This window comes from Notolabrus celidotus, chromosome 22 (assembly GCF_009762535.1).
Source record: "Notolabrus celidotus isolate fNotCel1 chromosome 22, fNotCel1.pri, whole genome shotgun sequence".
Classification (NCBI taxonomy): Eukaryota; Metazoa; Chordata; class Actinopteri; order Labriformes; family Labridae; genus Notolabrus; species Notolabrus celidotus.
The window spans coordinates 11855117-11877075 of NC_048293.1; the positions used below are offsets into that span (position 1 = coordinate 11855117).

Below are 21959 nucleotides of genomic sequence, written 5' to 3' on the forward strand. Positions count from 1 at the left end.
GCCCCCAACTTGCAGGTGCTGATTGCTCTCATGTTTTATGCAAATGAGGCTGCCAGCTTTGCCGTCCAGTCCAGTGAAACAGGGAGAATTCTCCTGTAAATGTTTTAATGATTATGTTGCTGAACAACATGCTGTATAATGACGTTTCTTGTCACAGACCTTCCCAAATTCCTTGCTTTTGTTTTATGTTGGTGTTAAGTTTTGGAGTGGGAGCAATTTGATGTTCTGCATACAAGCTTTTCTTATTTTGATTTGTGTCATCCACACCTCCTGCAGATACTTTGATGGTAGAAGACAGAGAACAGCATTTATGTTATCTGGCAACAGTCTCCGCTACAGGGATATTCACGTGGACACACATGATAAGACCGGGCACAGCAACAATCATTCTCAGTCGGGCTAAGTGCACTCAGGGTTAAGCCTTGATTCCATAGCAAGCATGTGCACTCTGTTTCGTGAGCTCTACGAACTCCAAAGCTGATCCGTGCCCACTGGAGTCAATGCTTGTGTCTTTCCACAGAGTGTGTCAGGGCGCATTTCATATCCGTCCAAGAACATCTCTCAACTCCGCTCTGACAAGACCTCGTCCAGTACACGTCAAACTGAACACAGCAGATTGACCTGGACAGGAAGTCAGACACGGGAACAGCATAGGGCATCTGATCATTTTCAAAATATCATGGACTGACTCCCAACCGTATATCAAATCCTTAAGATAAGTTAGAATTACTGATGAGACAAAAGAGTTATGATTTTATTTTGTGATCTTGTGCGTACAGCTGCACTGAGCTTCAGTCAGCTGTGCTATGCTTCAGACACACTTTATGTGGGGCTCTGTGTGTATCTGATGGAGCAAAAAAAATTGCACTGATGGGACAAGGCACGCGTACTTGCTGTGAAATCAAAGAGTCGGGTGTAGCTCAATACATATGAGATAAGACCAAACACTCAGCTGGTGCACTCAGCCCCTGATGTTTAGGTTTCCTTTACTGTCATCAACCATTGTGTTATTAGCTAATTAAAATGTTGCAGTATTGCCTTCATATAAAGGTTGAAAGTCAAAGACATCAAGGGACTATTCATCTCGAAACATATTAGTTGGAATGGGGATTGTTTAAGTACAGACATGAAGACCTCCAAGAGTCCTGTGACCTTTTGAACTCAAATCTTTCTCCTCTTTTAAAAGTCATCATGGACCACCTCTCCCATCTGTTATCGACTTCTCATTACAGTGCCATCAGTTATCTTTCCTGAAAGCATTCAATGGTCAGCAGCCTAGCAAGATTAATTGATGTAAATGCAACAAAGCGTGTATTTTCGGTACCTTTTGTAATAGTTCAGTGTAATGTCCAGTGTCCTGATTTTGTCCAGATTAACATCACAGCAAATCATTTAATACACTGATTGACTTTGTTGCCTTTAATGTTCTGGCTGACTTGGGGATAAAAAGGAGAGACAAGGATCTAAACCGGACTATCTGTATCACTTCCATCTCTAAAAAGTTATTATGGTCCAGGCTCCACCCTCTGTTCTCTGCTGTGGTCTGCAAAGAGGAAAATTACATTAGAGGGGAAGGGATTTCAATTGTCTTCTACAGCCTGAGGTGTGTGGATGACTGCAGTGCCCAGGGGGGACCTTGTAGAGTTTTTAAAGTCTGCTCTATGATGGGATCGTCTCTGGGGACCGTGGGGTGTTTTGAACCTTTAACTGAAGTTCAGAATCACTGCTGCAGTGAGCATTAAAAACATCTGACGTACTTATTACTTACGTCATCCCTGCAAACAACAACAGGGTGACAATATCTAATCATCTCTCATTGTGTTCTGAACTCCTCAGTGGCTGCACAGACAGCAAAAAGGACGGGAACTTCAGTTGCTATGGCAACCAGGCACAGTTCTGAGGCTTCCTTTAACAAGTTGCCCGGGAATGCAGTCCTGGCTGTTACATAAGCAGTGACATACTCTCTTTCTGTCTCGCACACACATACTCGCAGGGCTTTTCCTGTGGCAGAATTTCACATTCAGCATGATTTATTCATAGCTGGGTAGCTACACAGGATTTATGAATCCACCAAGTGAATGCTATCGACCGCATTTGACCAAAGTTTGTGCAGGGGTATTGTTGGAGCCCGAGTCAATTTCTGTAGCAGTTGTGTATAAAAAAAGTTGTTGGAAAAGATATAGATTTAGGAGGTCGTTACTTGAATGAGAAGCAATGCTAATAATGGAAGACTATTTTTCATCATTATGCCCCTCTCCTGTTTACCTTACTGTGTAATAGTCACATTTCGATGTGCAATACTGTGCAATAGTCACACTCTTTCTCCTAATACAATATCTTTTTTTTATTTGTGCATCATACTTTTTACTAGAGCAAAATGTATGCTGGTGCAAAACATTATAATTACATTAACATGTCCATTTTGTAACATGCAATATACATTGTTTTATATGAGGTAATGTGTTCCATCCATGCAAAAATCACCTCTCCCGTGAAATATACATTATCTACTGTGCAATATACAGCATTGTCTGTGCAATATACAACATCCTTTGTGCAATGTACAATATTACCTGTGCAATATTAGGCTCTTTACAGTGCAATATACATTATCTACTGTGCATTATTTTTTTTACAGTGTAATACATTATCTACTTTGAATTATTTGTTTTTTTACAGTGCAATATACCTTATGTACTGTAAAATGTTAAATCTTTTACAGTGCAATATATTATCTACTATGCATTATTAGTTTTTTAACAGTGCAGTATACATTATCTACAGTGCATAATAGTTTTTTTAGTGCAATATGCATTGTCTATCATGCATTATTCATTTTTTAAGAGCAATATACATTATTATGAAGGTTACTGTGGATGCCTAAATGTCATGCACTAACGGTGAAGCTTTTTTTAATGTCATTGTACATTGCATATAAAAGCTTTTTCTGTTTGCAGACATACTGTCTTAATGTTGTGTGTGATTAAATATCCAACATTTGAGATGTAGTTTTTTTGTTTTTTTTTACATCAAATGCATTAGAGATTCGGTATTTGTGTTCAAATCAAAAAATACGAAGAGAAACCAAAGAAAGTTTCAAAGCTGGAAAGCCTCAAGGATTGTCATTCTGGTATAGGAATGAAGAATGCTGATCCTGACACTTTGTTAAATTTCTCTCCATCACCTATCGTTCCATACCCACTTTGACTGGCACTGAGAGAGCGGGGAGCTGAGCACAGCAGATAACACTCTTCATCATTAGTGTGCTCACGATAAGTATTCAGACATTCAGCAGCTTCTCCTTATCTGGCCACCATAATCTCTCTGCAGCTAAATAGTAAGGGTGCCGTCAGCTTGCAACTCAGCTGGTGAAATTGGGTGTTAGAGAACAGACATTTTCATTTTGTCATTTGTTGGGACAGCCTGCCAATAGCCTAATCATGATTGAGGGGATTAGTGATGAGCATGATGGATTTATGTTCAGAGCTCTGTTTTGCAGGACTATGAATATGTGCTGTTAAAGGTCCTGTTCCTTGTTTTACTATCGTGTCACTGTCTCTCTCACTGTAGCTCCCAAAACATGCAGTCACTTACAAATGGTCTTCCCTTAATCATTGAGGTTGTTTACAAGAGCTCAGTAGACAATAGCGGCTTGCCTGTGTTAGCTCCTCTATGCTCTAATCTCTCCCTCTGTGCTCACAGGCAAACCTCTATCCTGCTGGGAGAAAGATAGTGAGGTGTAGGCTTTGACTGCTGAGAAAGGTGGTGGTGGTGGTGGTGGGGGGGTTCTTTGGCTTCCATCTCTTACATCCAGACAGCACTCTTGGGTGTGTTAGTTTGCCACGTGCAGCTTATGCAGCTGGACCGCCACAGGCTATGGTGTATAATGCCAGGCGTGCACGTCTGTGCTCTAAAACATAAGCATGTGCATTGGTGCATGTTAACGTTGACGGTATTGTATGATCTATAATTTAATCAATAACTCTTCTAAAGACCAGTTTAAATGCTTGATTTGTTTTCAATGCACACTCAAGTGAGATTTACCTTTCTGTGGTCGTCTTTTATTTTTGGAAACACAAAGGTTAAATTTACATTGCTACTTGTTAGCAACTTAACAACAGCTCACTCAGTTGGGCTGAGTTACCAGTAAACACTCTGCTCCTGCCTGCAGTAATAATTCATGCTTTTAGATATACACACCCTCCCTGAAGAGCAGCAATACTTCACTCTGACATCTCTCTTTATGCAACGGGACACTCAGTTCGATGTTTTCAAAATAAAAGCTACATGAACTACAGCCTTTGTGACAGAGCAGTTTCAGCTGTCATGCGTGACTCACAGATAAACAGGGAATTTTTTTTATTGTTTTAACGCTGGTGACAAAGTGAATCATTGAATCCAAAGCTGTGTGTCACTTAATAATTCTGTGCGAGCTGCTTTTCTTAAAGAGTGAGAATCACTGGTAAATGCATTTCTGGTATCATGCTCAAACAGACGGAGAGAGTTTATGGTGAAATAAGTCTCTGACAAGTGATTGGCTCTAAATTGCTGCAGCAGTTTTAAATAGCTCTGTCATTTAAGTAATGCATTGGAGACTGAAACGCTGCTGATCCATTTTCATCTTGCATTTCACACTTGAAATATAAAGTATGCATGAATCGTCCTGTGCTGTCACCTAGACGGACAAGTGAGCAGGATATATGCCAAAGCCGTAAGCTGGAGCCTTAGTTTGATTTGAGCTGCTGTGCAAGATACCGTGAGGCTTGCAAGGCTGACACATTTGCTGCTTTGACTCTTTATCCATCGCCTCCTTCTCCAATCTAATAGCTCAGGCCATTGGTGATTTGCCCTGAGGGCTGAGGACACAATTCCCTTTTCTTTGATTTTTTTAAGAAAGGCCAGAATTCTTGGGAGACTGCATTTAACCTTTGGGAGATGGATAAGAAAGCTGCACTATCGATTTGTTTTGCTCAGAAAAGGAGGAGTGTGGCTTTCGTTTGGTTGGTTGAAATGAAGCTGCAGAAAAATCTCGACAAGGCTGTTTGAGGAAATTCTTCTATTAATACTATTTAAATTATATTGTCCCTATCTTGACATTTAAGAGAAGTTATGCCTTGATTGATCCAGGGAGGGGAAATTCTGCAGTTGCACAAAAACAAAAACAAGCAACCTAATTGATCAAATTAAATAAAACTAATTAAAAAAATAAAATAAGAGGTATAGAATAAATGCAATTAACTATACAGCATAGTGTAAGATGGGTAACGCAGTAAATTATTGGAAATGGTGACAAGTTATGAGATAAAGTAACAGTTACTTAAAGATTTATAAGGAGGACCGCTTACCCAAGATATTCACTGTATGAACCTCAGCTCACTGTGTGGGACCTTTTGGATGTGTCAAAAACACATTTGACTTATTGACATTAGATCCTGAATATACACCTATAACCAAACAGATAAAAACACTACAAATATTAACTAAAGAAAACAGGAAATGCACACAACTAATGAGAAAAGAAAAGCATGACAAAGTAATCCTGCGTAGCTACCGCTACGACCCCCTACCACCTACCTCGCCTGAGATCACAGGCAACAGAAAACACTGTTTTAACTTAAAGCAAACTTCAATAAAAGAAAATGAAGTATTTTATTTAGTTGACTCTCATGATGATTTGTAATTGATATATATGGTCTTGGTCTTGTCTCAGTCTTGCCCTGTCTTGGTCTTGGTCTTGGTCTTGACTCGGTCTCTATCCCTAAATGTCTTGGTCTTGTCTTGGTTTTGGTCACCAACCAAATGCTTATTACTGTTATCGGTAGCTGGCAGTTTGCTAAAAGTGACAAACCAAGTAGCTTTAACATCTCTCTTACTTTTCTGGGTGCATCCTGGACATGTCTGTTAACGTTCAACCTTTTTCCTGCTTCCTCCCCTATGGTCCTTTTACATATCTAACATGTTGCAATGCTCTTGCTTGCATTGGCTGTAAAATCTTTGAAACAAAATTGATGATTTGTGCTACCTCTTTAGGCCTCCTGGCAAGAACTGCTGCTGATCCAGGCGACAACCAACGGCTGATATTTCACAGTAGAGAAGCAACATTATTTAACCACCAAGTTTAAGTAGTAAAGCAGTTTTGAGTGTTTGATGCCAGGCACTTTTGAAATGATAATCATAAATCGTCAACCCGAGTCTTTCATCTGTTGTCTCTTAACTGGTACTCTTCCTCACAACAGCCTTTGTCTTAATCCTCCCTTAAATAGTGCTGGAGATAGCCACCACGCTAACCACTGCCAAGTCTGAAGGTCGCATGCCTTTGATCTCTCAGTCTAGTCCGGCGCTTTATTATCTTTCAACTTTGTTTTCAACTCCAGTTAAGGCCTGAGCCAGGGGAAGAGTGGGAGCTGTCAGTGATACTCAGTGCAGATATAATGCTATTTAAATGCTAATGTGTTAAGAAGAGCAAAACGACCTTTATTCACACTCTGCACGCGGGCAGAGCAGCAGTACAAAACAGAGGCCCTTAATAAATGAGCCTCTTCCTCTGACTGCGCTTCCCTTCCCTCCACACCTCGAGTCAGGAATTAGGTATGTTTATCACTGTGGAGCCCAGAGGGTTTAAACCATATTAAAGAGCTGGGTACTGGTTCAGATATTAAGTCAGACTTTCTTGGGGGAAGTGTCTCTGTATCAAGGGAGGACTTCTGATTCCTGCTTTTAAAAGTCTTTGTGTCTGGAGGAGCTATCGAGAAGAAAGTCCAATTACAAAAGAAGTCTCTATGAAGCAATTTAGTTTTCATTGTTCACAAGGTTTTTTTTGTGGGAGTTGAATTTTCTTCAGAGGTCTGACCTGCTTCAAACAACAAATGTGGTGATCAAACGAGTAACAACACTAAACAAAGTGGTATGACATTTAAAATTATTATTCTCCAACACTCTGTGACGAAGCTTCAGGGACCGGTGACTTACAAGCAAGAATGAACCCAAATTTTAGGTCAGCTGTTTAACTCTTGGAACCCAAAGGGGACGTACAAGTACTTTAACTTTTCTCCATTTCTGGAACTGCAGAAACACAATAACATCAGTGTAGTATGGCTAAATACTGCTGGACATCTCAGCCTACTGAATGAATTCTCCAACATGATGCATTGCATGTCTGCCTCCCCTGTTATTCTCAAAGATAATAAACTTCCAAACTGAGACATATTTTGCATAACAAGTAGTCAATCTCTGTCACATAATCTCTGCACATCTATGCTGCTACGTTATCACATTGTTTCCTCACTTTTGTTCACCTTGGAATACAGAAACTCAAGCACATCAGCTCATGGCTAAATATTGCAAGACATCTCGGTCTATAAGCTGCATGGTCTACCCTGTGCAAAAACTAGGGCTGCAAGCAGCACCTTGCACCTTTGCACATGTCAGGGTGTGGATAATTTCAGGGGTTCTTGCACGTAAGGGTCACTGACTGTATATATAGAATGGACAATGTACCTTTATTTCTGCCTCAATAGGCACTGACAAATTGCGCTGGTGGAGTCATGCATGTGCAGAAGCAGCCTGGCTGGTAGAGCTGCAGGACTGATGTAACACCCCTTAACAACCAAAGCATGCATTTAATCTGATGCAGAATGTTGCAGGAACCTGCATTTCTCAACAAAACTGTCAATCAATATAATTTAAAAAACCCTAATCCTTAAACCAAACTCTAAAATCTGCATGATTAGAACTAAATATGATGACCTAAACCATGTTTGAGAAAAATGAATTTGACATGGTCCATCTGTTAACATGAAGATGGCAGGGTTTATAATCTATACTGCAGCAAGTCAGCAGGGGGAGCTCTAAACATTTTGGCTTCACCCTCAGTGAACACTTGTGGCATTGGGATGTGGTGCTGTCAACAAGCAGCTGCTGTGCTGTTGAAAACACTCTGAATTGTCTTGTATGCTAGCTATAGCATGAAACGATAGCACACTGTGTTAATTCTATGCTAACAAATAGAGCATGTCTCTTCACACTGGGTGGCCCTATTTCAAAAAAGGTAACATTGGCATGTAAATGTGTTCAGAGAGGGGATTACATCAGACATGGTAAGTCTGAGGCAGTTTAGACCCTGTGTTTCTGATAATTTACAAAAAATAAAGGCATGAGTGAGTGGGAATGGGGGGTTCACAGTGTCCACAGGGCCCACACAAGCTTACTTAAATCCTTCATCTGGTTAAATGACAAAGGTGATGAGATCTTGAACAGTAAAAAAAAATGAGGACAGCCAGGACTCATAGAACATCATATGGACATGTTAGTGGTAAAACATGATTTATGTATAAGTAGTTGAAGCTTTGTAAGGACTTTTAATGCAGTCAATACAGACCTTAAGTGTCTTGAGAATCGGTTTAGCCTGTAGTGTAAAGAACACTTACATAGGACTCCTTTGCTGCTTTTTTATGAACGATCATAATTATTATTATTATTAGTATGATTATCCCATCAACATTTCAGAGCGTGATAACCTGAAATTCCTGGAGAATATAGTCTTCTTGCTTCATAAAATTCCAATGCCATCCAGTTTCTAAATTCACCCCACATCCTTGTAGTCCATCCAAGCAGTTGGCACCCTTGCCAGAAAGCTGATAATGTGATGGCAGGTGCTGGTATCTGTGTAAAAACAACAAGCCCTCTCCCTGTCCACAGATGTCACAGATACTTGTCTCCCTGTTTGCAGAGGACGTGCCAGGAGGTTGCACACGAACTTAGAGAGCTGCTTCCTTCAATCCCACTTGTGTTAATATAAAATCACCTTCAAACTGTTGTGTAGGACTGACTTTTTTTTAAGCGCTTCTCTGTCCTTTAACAAAACTTTTGTATCAGCAGAGGAGAAGGTGAGAAATGAGAAGGAGAGATGGAGGGCGGATGAGTCTGTCATCTGTCGTATAATCCCAGGAAATGCCATAACTCTGCTGGCAGATAATTTATTCAGTGCAGCTCCCAGAGATACCTCAAGGAATAGTCAGCTGTCAGGGAAAGGCCATAGAGGAAGACATTGACATAACTTCAGACAGAATTGCAACATCACATCCATCAATAGTGCACAATCATCCTTCTGCTTCAATTACAAGCAAGCAGTGAGCAGGGTTGATTTCGGCCGAGCAAGTTCACCTGATTTAGCCTGTTTGTAGTCCATATTATGTTTTTGATGGGTGTTGGCAGCCTTGCAGAAGCAGTTCCCTCCTGAAGAGAAAAGTGTTATCCTTTTTCCCACATGGATGCTTGTGATAGTCGGGATTAATTTTGCATCAGACTGCCAAGTAGAAATCCTCTTGTAAACAAGGAGAATGTGTTTTTATCTGGACAGATGGAGGACAAGTACAGAGGAGCAGGGCTGCACCTCAGGGGTTGAGATCTTTAGACCTCATTAAAAATAAGTTTGAATGGAATAAATTACATCTAATTTGGAAGATGAAAGAGGACATCCACTTTGAGTCACAATGAACTCAGCATAGTAAGTCACTCCCATTAGCTACCAGGTCTTTATTTGTGAAATATGACATTTCCAGTGAAATAATAATAACAATCTTTAAAGGAATAGTTCTTTTATTTTTTCTCTTTAAGTGGGGTTGTATGAGGTATTTGTTAAAGTAAGTGTATTACTTACAGGGGATGCTGGTCAGCTCGGCCCCTTTGTTGAGAAACTGCATTACAGAACAGAAATTGTAGCTAAGCTTTTCACTTCAGCCAGGGTCAGCTCTACCCTGATATTAAGCTAATTTTAACACTTCTACCCAAATAACAAATGTCGGTGTAATTGTACACTCCATTTGGACATTTTCAAGGCTTTACTTTGCCGTCAGAAAGCCAATTTCATGGTCAGGGAATATATTGTGGAATTTTTTTTATATTTTGCATTTCAGGTTGAAATAATTTGAGCACCAAATATTTGAGACTTTCCTGCAGTCAAAACAGGGACTATAGAGTTCATTTTTCAGCTTAGTCTTCGTTTTTAACAGCTAACACGGTGTATTTTGATAAAGTAAACATATCGTGCGCACCAAGGGTTGTATCATGCAATGAAAAAGAATGAGAACCAAAACCTTACTATGAAGATGCATTTCCATTTTGCTTTTCTGGACTTCTGGTTTTCTTCTTGTTGAGCATTGCAGACTGCAGTCATATGTGAGCCAATGGTATCCTCTGATTCAGAAAGGTCTGGATTAACCATTGTTACTAAGTCCCACTCATGACATTTGTAGCTTTCTCGGTTGGTGGGCATGGGCTCACTGTTAACACATCTGTCATCAGGTAACTTGTGATCTTTCTGCTCTCCAGTTAGCACAGAAGTTTCTCTCATCTCTCCTCCAGTCAGTTAAGTCTCATCCTTCCTCTGTAAACACCCAATCATAAAAGTGTCCTCTTGTATCAAACTTTAGACTTGGTTCTTGATGACACAGACACCTTCTGCATCCAAGAGGATCAAGTTTATCCATTATGAGAGATCATAAGGCACATACTATCCCATTTTCAACTCCCACCATCCTTACTGGATTCATAAGGCTGGAATTGTGACTACATTGAGGCATAAACCTATAGCTGATTAAGTTAAATTCATTTGCAAGAGTGTGAGAATGTCTGCCCTTGGCGACTGATCACACAGTATTGGGTTTTTATTGTAGACTACATGACCAACAGAAGGAAAATGAGGGTGGGTGCATTTGTTGATTGTCTCCCAAGGACGCCTATCAGGCCGTACACCTCAGCTCTCTCCTCAGGGATTTGACGGATGACACAAGCACCAGGGAGTGATAGGCTATTATTTCACTTTGCATTGGATAAATGGCAGTGTGGGCTCCTACCTGTCGCTTGCCTTTCTCTTCCTTTCTATCTTGCTTTTTTCTCCTTTTCTCACTGAAGTATGCCAAAACAACCTGAATAGAGGGGAAATAAGACAACTGACAGTTTTTCTGTGCAGTGGGTTGCATTCACTTTCTCAGCTCAGATCTTTATGAGTTTGTTTGTGTCTGTCGTACTGCAGCTGAAGTGGATTTTTAGATTTAGAGTATGGTCCATAATGACCAAACTATTCAAAGACATGTCATTTTTTACTTGGCTTTGTCCATTAAGTGCAAACTGGGAGAAATCTTTTACTTAGTCTGTATCTCAAGTCTCCTCTCTGTCTCATTTTCAGACCAGCAGTATTCATGGTCGCCCTCGCAGTACTTCGATGAGGACAGCTACTCACCCCCACCCAGGAACATGAAGGGTCTCTCTGGCGGCCGCCCTGCACAGCTCCAGCTCACCTCTCCCACCTCAGCCCACACCTGCGGCCTGACCGACTGTGACCATTCCCTGGACCATCACCTTCACCATGGCAACTCACGGCCCCCTTCCTACCTCCTCAGCCCCACTGAGAGCTGCCCCCTTGACAGTCACCATCGCTGCTCCCCAAGGAGCTCCATCCACTCTGAGTGCATGGTAATGCCAGTGTCCATGTCAACCACTGACCACTCAATCTCTAGTAGCACTTTCCCCCGCATGCACTACGGCAGCGCTTCAAGGGACAGCTGTGGCAACACCTCTGGCGGCAGGGAATCCCGAGATGATGGTGGCTCTTCCTCACATGGGGGCAGCGGCAAAATGAACCGAATCCCAGCGAACCTCCTGGACCAATTCGAGAAACAGATGCCACTGCACCGGGATGGTTTCCACACATTGCAATACCAACGCACCTCCACCACAACCACCACTACGGAGCAGCGGAATGAAAGCCCAGGGCGAATACGCCACTTAGTCCACTCAGTGCAGAAGCTCTTCACCAAGTCACACTCCCTAGAAGGTTCCTCCAAGATGAATGGTACTAAAGGCGACTCGCACCGGGACAGCTCACACCACCACCATCACCATCATCAAGGCCACCACAAACATAGCAAACGCAGCAAGAGTAAAGAACGTAAATCTGAGGGTAGCGGTAAGCAACGCTCAGGAGGTTGGTGGAGTTCGGATGACAATCTGGACAGTGACAGCACGTACAGAACGCCAAGCGTCATGTCGCGGCATCCAGTGGACCACATCAGCCACTGCTACCCTGACTCAATGCACAGCCACCTGGCTGGGGACCTCTCGCTAAAGACATCCAAGAGTAATAACGATGTCAAGTGCTCAGCCTGCGAGAGCATAAGCATGGCACCGGAGGGAAAGTTCATGAAGAGAAGTTCCTGGTCGACGCTAACAGTCAGCCAAGCCAAGGAGGCCTACAGGAAGTCCTCACTCAACCTGGAGAAGCCCATGATGCCCAGTGACCTCAAGCCTAACATCAGGCCCTGTCACTATCTACAGGTGAGTTTGACCTCTTTTACTTTGTCATTTGGGTTATGTATTTCACTCTAACCTACAATAGTTTAAGCACTGAAAGAAAAACATCAGGCCTAAAAGTTCTGACTTTTTTTGTTGCACAATACAAAACACTCCTTTGAAAGAGACATTGCTGGTGAATAGACAAGAAAGAAAAGTTGCTTGTCTTAGCTTGACTTCTGATTGATGGAGCAGACTGTGTTTTGTTTGTCCCTTCGCTGTGTATCACAATGTGAACATGTCCAATGGCTCAGCATGTGGCTGGCAGTTGAAAGGAATAGCACAGCAGGACAAATCAATTAAGTCCATAAATGATCTGCACCAGAGGGGAAGAGTTGGCAAAATGAGAATAAAAGGCTGTAGATCACTGTTTGATCTTTACCGTCGTGTTTGCTTCGATCTCACATAGACTCCAGTCCTGAAATAGGTTAGCTTTTAGCTCCGGCCCATGATAGCTCCTCTGGGATCAATTTAGTGTGAGTCAGCACTTTACAATGAAGTGTCTCAGGGGTTTTATATGCATGCTGAAGGGCATGAGAAAGAGAAAAGTTAGAATAAAGTATGCTTATACATTGGAAAAGCAGGGGAGACAAATTCTGCAATAATGCAGCTCAGTATACAACAATGTGATATCTGATAGCATCATGGAACAAATGCCTCCAGCCAAAATAAAGTGAGCACTTCAGCACAATGAGAGAGAGGATTCTGTGGTCTAAGCAGAGTGTGTGTTGAATGGGTTAGAGAGTTTTGTAAACATAAAGCCAATACATTACTCAAATCAGCCAATGGAGCCAAAGACACAAGTTGATGTAAGCTAACATCACTGAGTAAAGTCTTTGAGGACTATTTTTGACTTGTGTAGTTTTAAACATATCACTTCAGACCACACAAATGAAATAAACTCATCCACTCTCGCTCCACAATCCCACTAAGTGCTACAATCTCTCAATGAAGGAGTCACAGTGTTTAGAGTCCCGTCCCCCCGTCCCCCCCTCCACCTGCAACCCCAGCCCTCCCTTCACTTCTATTTGGTCATTCAGCTGAGGTGGTGTCCAAGTCGCGGCACCATAAACACTTCTAAAAATAACCTCCTCTCCTTCTTCCTGCCGCAGGGCTATTTTTAGCCCAGCATTATCAATCCAATCCTTGCTGGGTGACACATCTTCCCTCCCCAGAGGATCGATGCCCTCTCAGAGAGCTGGAAGATGTTTCGAAAGGAGAGAGAGAGAGAGAGGGAGAGAAAGTTGATGATACATACCACCACAGTCTGTGCCTCGGTTAGATCCATTGAGATACTTTATGAATCAGAGGGGAGGAAACTGAGAGGAGATGACTGTTGTTGCTCCCTGTGGCGACTGTTGCTGCTCATCGCCTCAGAGATACAGAGCCAATAGTCAGGGATGATACTTCTCTCACACCAAGGGTCACATTGTGGAGTTTACACTTCATGCTGCTGTTGAATTGGGATTTCACACAACTGTCTGCGCTATTACACAATAAACTGCATCATGGGAGTGTGTGCAATGAATGTCTGTCCATGCGCGAGTGATAGCGTGTATGGGAATGTTTTTTTTATTTTCGGTTTGTTGTGCACCAGATGGTTCAATGATGTGCTAGTCACCTTCTTCTCATCCTTGGTTGATAGCAAAAGTAATTTAAAAGAACTTCAGAAGGCTAAGTATAAGATGGAGAGAAATGCTGGATTTGTCTTGTGTGATGTATGTGGGTGTAAATCTGTATGCATGCAGAAGGCCTGAGTGAATCTGTGAGTGTTAAAGCACGTGTGCATCTGAGATCGATTAACTGGACATAGAGGAAGACAGAGATGGATTTATATTGGCTGCCCTTTCTGTGAAATGACAAATGTTGGGGAATGAGACGTGGCATTAGCCATCGCTCTCTGTCTCTGGTTAAGTCATTTCACAAATTAGCCCCAATTTGCCCTCTAACAGACACACACTACACACACACACACACACACACACACACACACACACACTCATCAACATATACACACACACAGGCAAACACATGGAATTGAAACGATGATCCAGATTTATATTTTGGCTTGCTATTAATGAAAGAGGTGATTATGGCAAAACATGAATCTCCTGCTGGCGTTTAGATGGATTAACTTCAAATTCTGCATTCTCTCCTCTCCAAATGAGATATGTAAATATACCTGAACTGCAGTACCAGCTGTAACCCATGCCTCCTTCACTTTTCTTACTATCAACCACACTTTCACAGCTTCCTAACTTTGTTTTACCGACAATTCTCAAGCTTGATTGAGTCAGCTGCTCCAGCAATCCCTACGCTGTTCCCCTCCTGCATGCTACTGTACTGCACTACTGTAAAACAAAGGGGGGATTAGTCTTTGATAGTTTTGCTGATAAAGCATTGCAGAGGGATTTAATAAGCCAATTAATTGCCATCTTGGCTTGCCAAAGGTGGAGCTTTAGATGCAGTAAGACTGCTGATTAAATTACAAAAGTGAAGTGCAAAGTAGCAGAAATCAAACTGGCACTGTGATTGAAGGCTACAGTAACACACACGCAGGTTGCCTACGTTTTTTAATGAGGGGTTCCCAGATAGCTCTCGGCTCACTATGCACTACTTAGTAAGATTTTGTCCAGAGAACGCAGGGTTCAGACAGCCCTTTGAAGCTTAATGTTACTCATCTCCACTGCCTGAGGTGACAGCCAGGCTTTGTGGTTACCACTGTGTCTGCGAGCATCTGCTCCTATTTGTGTTTTACTTCCTCAAACCCTCGGTTACCTTTGATTCCACGGGCAGTTTGTGAGGACATAACCTTTTGTTTTCAGCTGTGAAGCACTATCTCTCATATCACTATTTTGTGTGTGCTTTTGCTTTCCCAGGCCAAATCAATAATACTAGCTGACTACAATGGAATCCTTATATTGATGAGCTCAACATCTATATTTTCTGCCTCTGCAGCCTTTTCCTGACAAGAACTCTTTCTGTTCACAAGTCTCCAAGACTTGTGCCGCTTGAGGAGATAAGCAAATGTGCCACCCCTCTGTTGCAACGTAACATACGACGAATGATCCATACACACAAACAAAATGTGCACAGCCCTGTAGTATCATAACCTTTAACGGCTATTGCACGTCACGTCACACTGTCCTCCCACCCTCACCTGAACAGCAAAACCAATACTGTTGTCTACAAATTCTCTGCGGTAGACTGTAATCCAAGTATTCAACCACGACTATCTCCTGTTGGGCAGTACTAACAGGCTAGGCAAGGCTAATAAAGCCTTCTATCATATGTTCAAAGAAATTAAAAGAAGGCAGAAGGGGTTTGCAGCCATAAAATTACAGAATTGGCAGCAGTCACTATTTCTATACTACCGTAGTTCCTGCGCCAACTGGTTTCCGTAATCCAGCAGTTGTTGTGTTTACCTCACAGCAGGAGGTGTGATCTGCTTAAGTCACAAGTTTCGTCACAAATTCTCAAACGTATTAACATCAATTTCATGTCACAGCTTATAACTGTTGAAGCAAAAATGATTGAATAGGCGAACACTGAATTATAGTCACTGACGATAGAATTAAATGTGTGAAAATAAAGTATCCGCAAATCGCCATCAGTTTGTTTCGTAAGCCTTTTTTCTCAAAAACCTGAATCAAAATAGGAAATATTTTATTTATCTGTTGGGGGAAATTCAGTCATTACAGTTGCTCTTATACACAATAAGTGAAAATATCCGAATATCAATAGAAAGAAGGAATAAAATAAGATATAAATACAAATATAATAAAATAATATGAATAATACAAGTATGTATAGAGGCACAGAATATTGAGATAATGCTTTGTACAGAAGCACAGGGAATGAAGGAATATACACAGATAGACCAAGTGGTTGTAGCGTGGTGTTGTGTGTGAGTGACAGGTGCAACGTGTAACTAACATCCAGTCTGCTGTGGTGCCTTGTTTTGGTGGCTGTTTATGGCACATTTCTTCACTGCCTTTGTGGCAAGTTCTGGATATTATTCCTTAGCTTTAACCTAGAAGAATGGGATAGGATGAAATTTGGAGTGTTCACTCCTCCATTGTTTTTTAACTCCAATCGTTTGTCCTCTTGTGCCAATCATGGCTCAGAAGTAAAGGGATTGCCTATCCCACATCAGAGCCATTAGGTGCAGGCATCTCTGCTCCCCTGTATACTCCTATGTATAGACACATATTTTCAATCTCTTTGTCCAAGAATTCAACTTTGCTTTGAAAGCTATATTTTATCGGCCACTGTGAACAATGTTTATGGGTTGCTTTGAACTTGTTAATGTCGGTTTCTTAATGTTTTCTTAATAGCTTACTAATTAAAAGTGACCTCTCACCCTGCATGCACCACATGCTCAGCTTTGACCCTCACGTGACCTCATCAGTCAAATGTTTTAATTTTCATATTCAAACTTTTGTTTAAAAGCAATTGATAGAAAATATTGTTGATTTCAACTTTGACTTAGAACTATTTGCCTTGTGAAATGTAATAAATGGGTTGGTGAAGAGCAGGTTCGAAACAACCAGAGACTTGGTACTGGTTCAAGGCCCGGTTGTTGAGGACCCCTGGTCTAGTTCACCTTTATGGACATGCCAGCACTGCTCCTGACACAGCAGGTCAAGCCACATGCAAACAGGTGCAAACAGTCGATGGAATACCATGAAGAGATTAAAGCAATTTCTGTTTACCTTCATTACTTGTTTAATTAAATGTAGTCTGTTCTCCCATCAGTTTTGCCTATTTACAGTTGAGTGCATTGCTGAGATAAAAGAGAACTCACCAGTCTCCTGTATCACAGACATATTGCTAAATTAGTTGGGGTTTTTAAAAAAGTTTTTAATGACTGATTCATTGCTTTTCTGCATGTGTTAAGACCACATCACATGTAAACCACATGCAATAAATCTTCAGGTGAAATAATTCCAGTCAGAAGAGGAAAAGATTTAAGCATTTGCTGAGTCGTGTTACTTGATTTCAGGTATGTCCAAATGCTATTTTTTTGGAACAGTGCACTTTTCAACCATTTCTTTGCTTCATTCTGTTCCTCAAGGTTTTTCTCCCTGATGTTGTTTGAGTCTTCTTTGGCCACAGCTGGGTGAATAGCTTGATGTACAGTTTATTTTGGATTGGCTTGTTCTGTCCTGTTCTGTTCTCTTTTATGTTTTGGTAGAAATTGTGTAAAGTGTTTCACAACTGATGTAAGTCATTAGCAAAGTCGTGGTGAAGGGCTTTTACTTAGATAAAAAAGCAGAGTCACGCACACTGCCTACATTACAAAAGTTGATTTATTGGTAATATTCCAACATAGCCTTAATCATCAATGCATAACTCCTGACCTTTATGCAAGAAGAAAAAAAGTCATCCTCCGCATAGCTTTCACAAATATAGAAATGAGCTGTAGAGACCATAACAAGGTTTTGTACTATGCTGTAAACGTGTGATCCAGACATGTTGTAGCATTATGTTACGATTCGGCATCAAAAACACGTAAGATCATGATCAGTGTTGTGTACGTGTACATTCTTACAGATTTATTCCCCTTTCATCACTGAGCTTGTCCTTTAACACTTTCATACAAACATCCGATTGAAATTGTCAGTAAATAAACAACATGAAGACAAGACAAACACAGACTGTACAATGCAGCATGTGTGGGTGTGTGAAGGAGAATCAAGAGAAGAATTGGTAGTGGGCGTGTGGTAGCTGTTGAGTCAGTTCCAGGAAGGAATCCATGGCTTCATTCTCTCCTGCAGGAGAGAAGAGAGGGGACAGGTAGAGGAAAAAGAAAACAGCACCTGCTCAAACACACACAGCGTATCCAAGCAATCTTGTGGGAGGAAATGAGGGGCTGGAGGCTGGTGGGTGGGATTACCAATGATTGGACCTTTAAGAGCTCTCTAACTCTCTCTCTTCCTTCCCCTCTCTTTATCTATCGCAGCCATTACTCCATCTTTCTATGCTCTATCCTCTCCATCTGTCCTCTCTCTGTGTCTCTCTGTCTATCTCACTCTATTTTTTAACTTAATGGCAGTGACTTATGCTTCTTGGTGGGAGAGGTGCGGTGTATAGATAGAGCTGCAGAGTTAATCAATGAAATGCACTGCTGCACTGCAGGAGCATTGGCTGAGACCTGCCTAGCCCCAGCATACACACACACACACACACACACACACATTCACACAAACAGCTCTCCGTGTGCTCTCCTACAGAGTCAACAATCAAAGCACTGACAGTAAAGCTAGAAATGCTCTGCTAATAAGCAAATGTTTGCACAGTAAGTGGGAACGTTTCGCCAATGTTATTAGGTGGCAGAGTTGAAGTGTCAAAACAGCATGTTCATGTAGTAAAAGTGTTATATATACATATATGCCATTGTTATGATACCATTTGGTGGCTCGAAGTGATATGTGAGTCTTGTTACTGTTAATTTTCTGAAAGCGTTTAAGATCAATTACTTGAAAAGTATAAATGCTGTCATGTTGAGTCCACAAGGAATGAAATGACCCTCTGTTTTAAAGTATACAAGTGGTATTTACTTGATTCAAATTGAAGTGTTATCTGTTTATCACTATGGTGCAGGTCTGAAGTATTTACATTGATACGTTTTACAATATAAATAGTTCCAAGGGAAACTAAGAGTGCAAATGGCAGTAAGCATGTGCTTTAGTGATGGGAAGTTCGGCTCTTTTCAGAGAGCCGGCTCTTAACTCGGCTCTCAAAGAAGAGCCGGCTCTTTTGACTCCTGAACGGCTCTTAATTTAGGAACCAACTCAAGCAACAGAACCAGAACCGAACCAGAACCAAACTCAAGGAAACCGAACCAGAACCGAACCAGAACCGACCTTAAGCAAACAGAACCAGAACTAAACTCAAGCAAACAGAACCAGAACCGAACTCAAGCAAACAGAACCAGAACCAAACTCAAACAGAAACAGAACCAACTCAAGCAAACATATCCACAGAACTGAACCAGAACCGAACTCAAGCAATCAGCCAGAACCAGAACCAAACTCAAGCAAACAGAACCAGAACCAAACTCAAGCAAACAGAACCAGAACCAGAACCAGAACCAAACTCAGGCAAACAGAACCAGAACCAAACCCAAGCAAACAGAACCAGAACCAGAACCAAACACAAATGTACTTGAGTAGAAGTAAAAAGTACTTTGCAAAACAAATACTCTCAGAAGTACACATTTTTTGAAAAAACTACTCAAGTACATGTAACGGAGTAAATGTAACTCGTTACTACCCACCTCTGTATATATATATATATATATATATATATATATATATATATATACATATATATATATATATATATAAAGAGATAATATAGGAAAATGATTTGCCAAAAACTGAAGTTCCTTGAGTGCCCAATTGTGACTGGCTCTCAAAGCTAGTGAAACCCAATGGAGCCCAAATTACAATGCTCAGTGTAGCAGGCTACAGACATAAACATGCTTTCACCCTGGTTAAAAAAAACAAAACAGTTTTGATCTCTTTACTTCATTTCTTTATCCGAGACAGCTGGGGGTGAAATGCTATTCCGCATAATTAAGTGAGTGGCTGTCTTGTAGCGGTTTGCAATGCGGCAAGGCCTCAACTCCACCTCTTTGCCTGTTTCTGTCATTTCCAATATGGCGACTGCCATCCTTGGGTTTTATAACACCTTATCAGAAACTAAGGGGTGACATCACTGATAATATGCAAAATTTTAGCCAGCCATTAAAAAGATGGACAACAGCATAACCCTCTGAAAAGATTTGTAAAAATTAATGAACAACAGTTTTTTAAATATCTACTTCAGAGCTTCAGTGAGCAGGTTATGAAACAGCCTGAAACTGTCACTGCTACCTTTATATGACACTAGCAAGACCATCAGTGGGAGGATTGATTATTTCTAAGTTAAACACTGAATTTGTCTCCCGGAAATTGTAAGCAAAGAGATAAGTCATACTGTTTTGAACCTTAAAGTTCTTCACTGCAGCTTTAATTCTTCATTTATTCACCAACATAAAAAGTTCTGCATCTTGACTGGGACTGGACTGTCAACAGGTAACAGCAACATTTTCCCACTTTGTGTATGTTTCCAAGTGTTCTAATTAAATTGAGTGAATAATATGTATACAGTGTAAATGCGTGAGGTAATCAGTATGTATGCAGTGTTGAGTAGAAGTATGTAAACTTGTTGTAGTCCAGCAACTCAAAGTCTCAGTGCAAACCCAGTTGTATTCAATCTCATTTGTACTCTACTAGCAGAGTTCATCTTGGCTGATCAAGTACTTTGTCTTTATGACTCAAGTTTTATTGGATTTTGAATTTTTAACAACACATATCCACAACATACAGGACAAAATAGTGCCGAGCCGAAGAGTGAAAGAAAATAAAAATCACGATAAAATGTGTGACTTTGACTGGCATGAAAAATAATAAAAAACAAACAGACAAATAGATAAAACAACAAACAGAGAAGAAAAATACTGTATCAGACAATAAAGTAAAAAATAACAATAATAAAATAATGCACAAATAATGAGAATGACAAAATAGATCAAGTACTTTGTCAAAACTACTAAAATAACTGTTGTGTAATAGCTACATCATTTTGTCCAAAGTATCGTCCTTTTGGAGCAGATTCATATTAATTAAAATAATTACAGTCCTGTAAATGTGAAAATTCAACTTTAAATATCAGGCTTCACACTTTAGCTGTGAAATTTCACACAGCTCCCACAAACCCAGCCTATATTCACAAAGGACTTCACTTAATTGCTCAAGTATGTACGGTTAAACAGACCACATTAATTAAAAACAAGATAATCATCAAAACTCCCCTGAAAGTAGATGGAGTGTGTGTTCAAAGACGTGGGCTGGTAGAACACGTTCATTTCTCTCCTATACGGGCTCTAAAGGTCAAGGTGAGCTCCACATTGACAAGCGCCCATGTTTCAGCTCCACTATACACACTGAGACACCATGTGTGTTTCCACAGCAGTCAATACGAGCGCGCTACTGCCCAGCCAGATTCTTTATCTTCACAGGGAGACACCCTACAATCTATGCACTTTATCAGCGAATCCAAATTAAACAAATCTCACCACAGCTTGTGCCTGTCCTCTGGCGTTCCGTTCATTAATTAGACGTCTAAAAATATCAAACCCCTCCAAGACTTAATTAACCCATCGACTCCATTTGGTAGCTGGTGCATGCCTGTCTTTGGAGGGGAGATGAATGACTTTTATCAGAGTGTGTGAGTGTGCTTTTGTGTGTTAATCAAGTATCAGTGCAGGTTCAAGTCTGTGCATGTTTTGCATTGAAGACATCAGTATTCTTAAATCATTCATGCATGCCTGTGTCCTTGCCTGCATGGGGTAGGAGTTATCTTTTTTTGGTAATCTGCCATTACCCTTTTCTCATGATGTAACACTGCAGCCTCACTGTGAAATCTGCTGCTGAGCTTCACAGCCCATGAGGACTCATGATCATCCCCTTCAGTCATGCTTTCGAGCACGCTCACGCCACATCACAGATGAAACATAAGTGTCCAAGGCCATTTTGACCAACAATTCCCTTTGATTAACA

At 41.0% G+C, this 21959-nt stretch overlaps 1 protein-coding gene across 1 annotated transcript in view; it reads left to right on the plus strand.

The window, feature by feature from the left end:
- Positions 1-21959, plus strand: part of dlgap2a (discs, large (Drosophila) homolog-associated protein 2a) — a 421050-nt gene that overhangs the window by 338592 nt on the left and 60499 nt on the right. The window contains 1 exon segment of the mRNA XM_034674608.1: positions 11186-12333. Coding sequence (XP_034530499.1) covers positions 11186-12333 — 1148 coding nt within the window.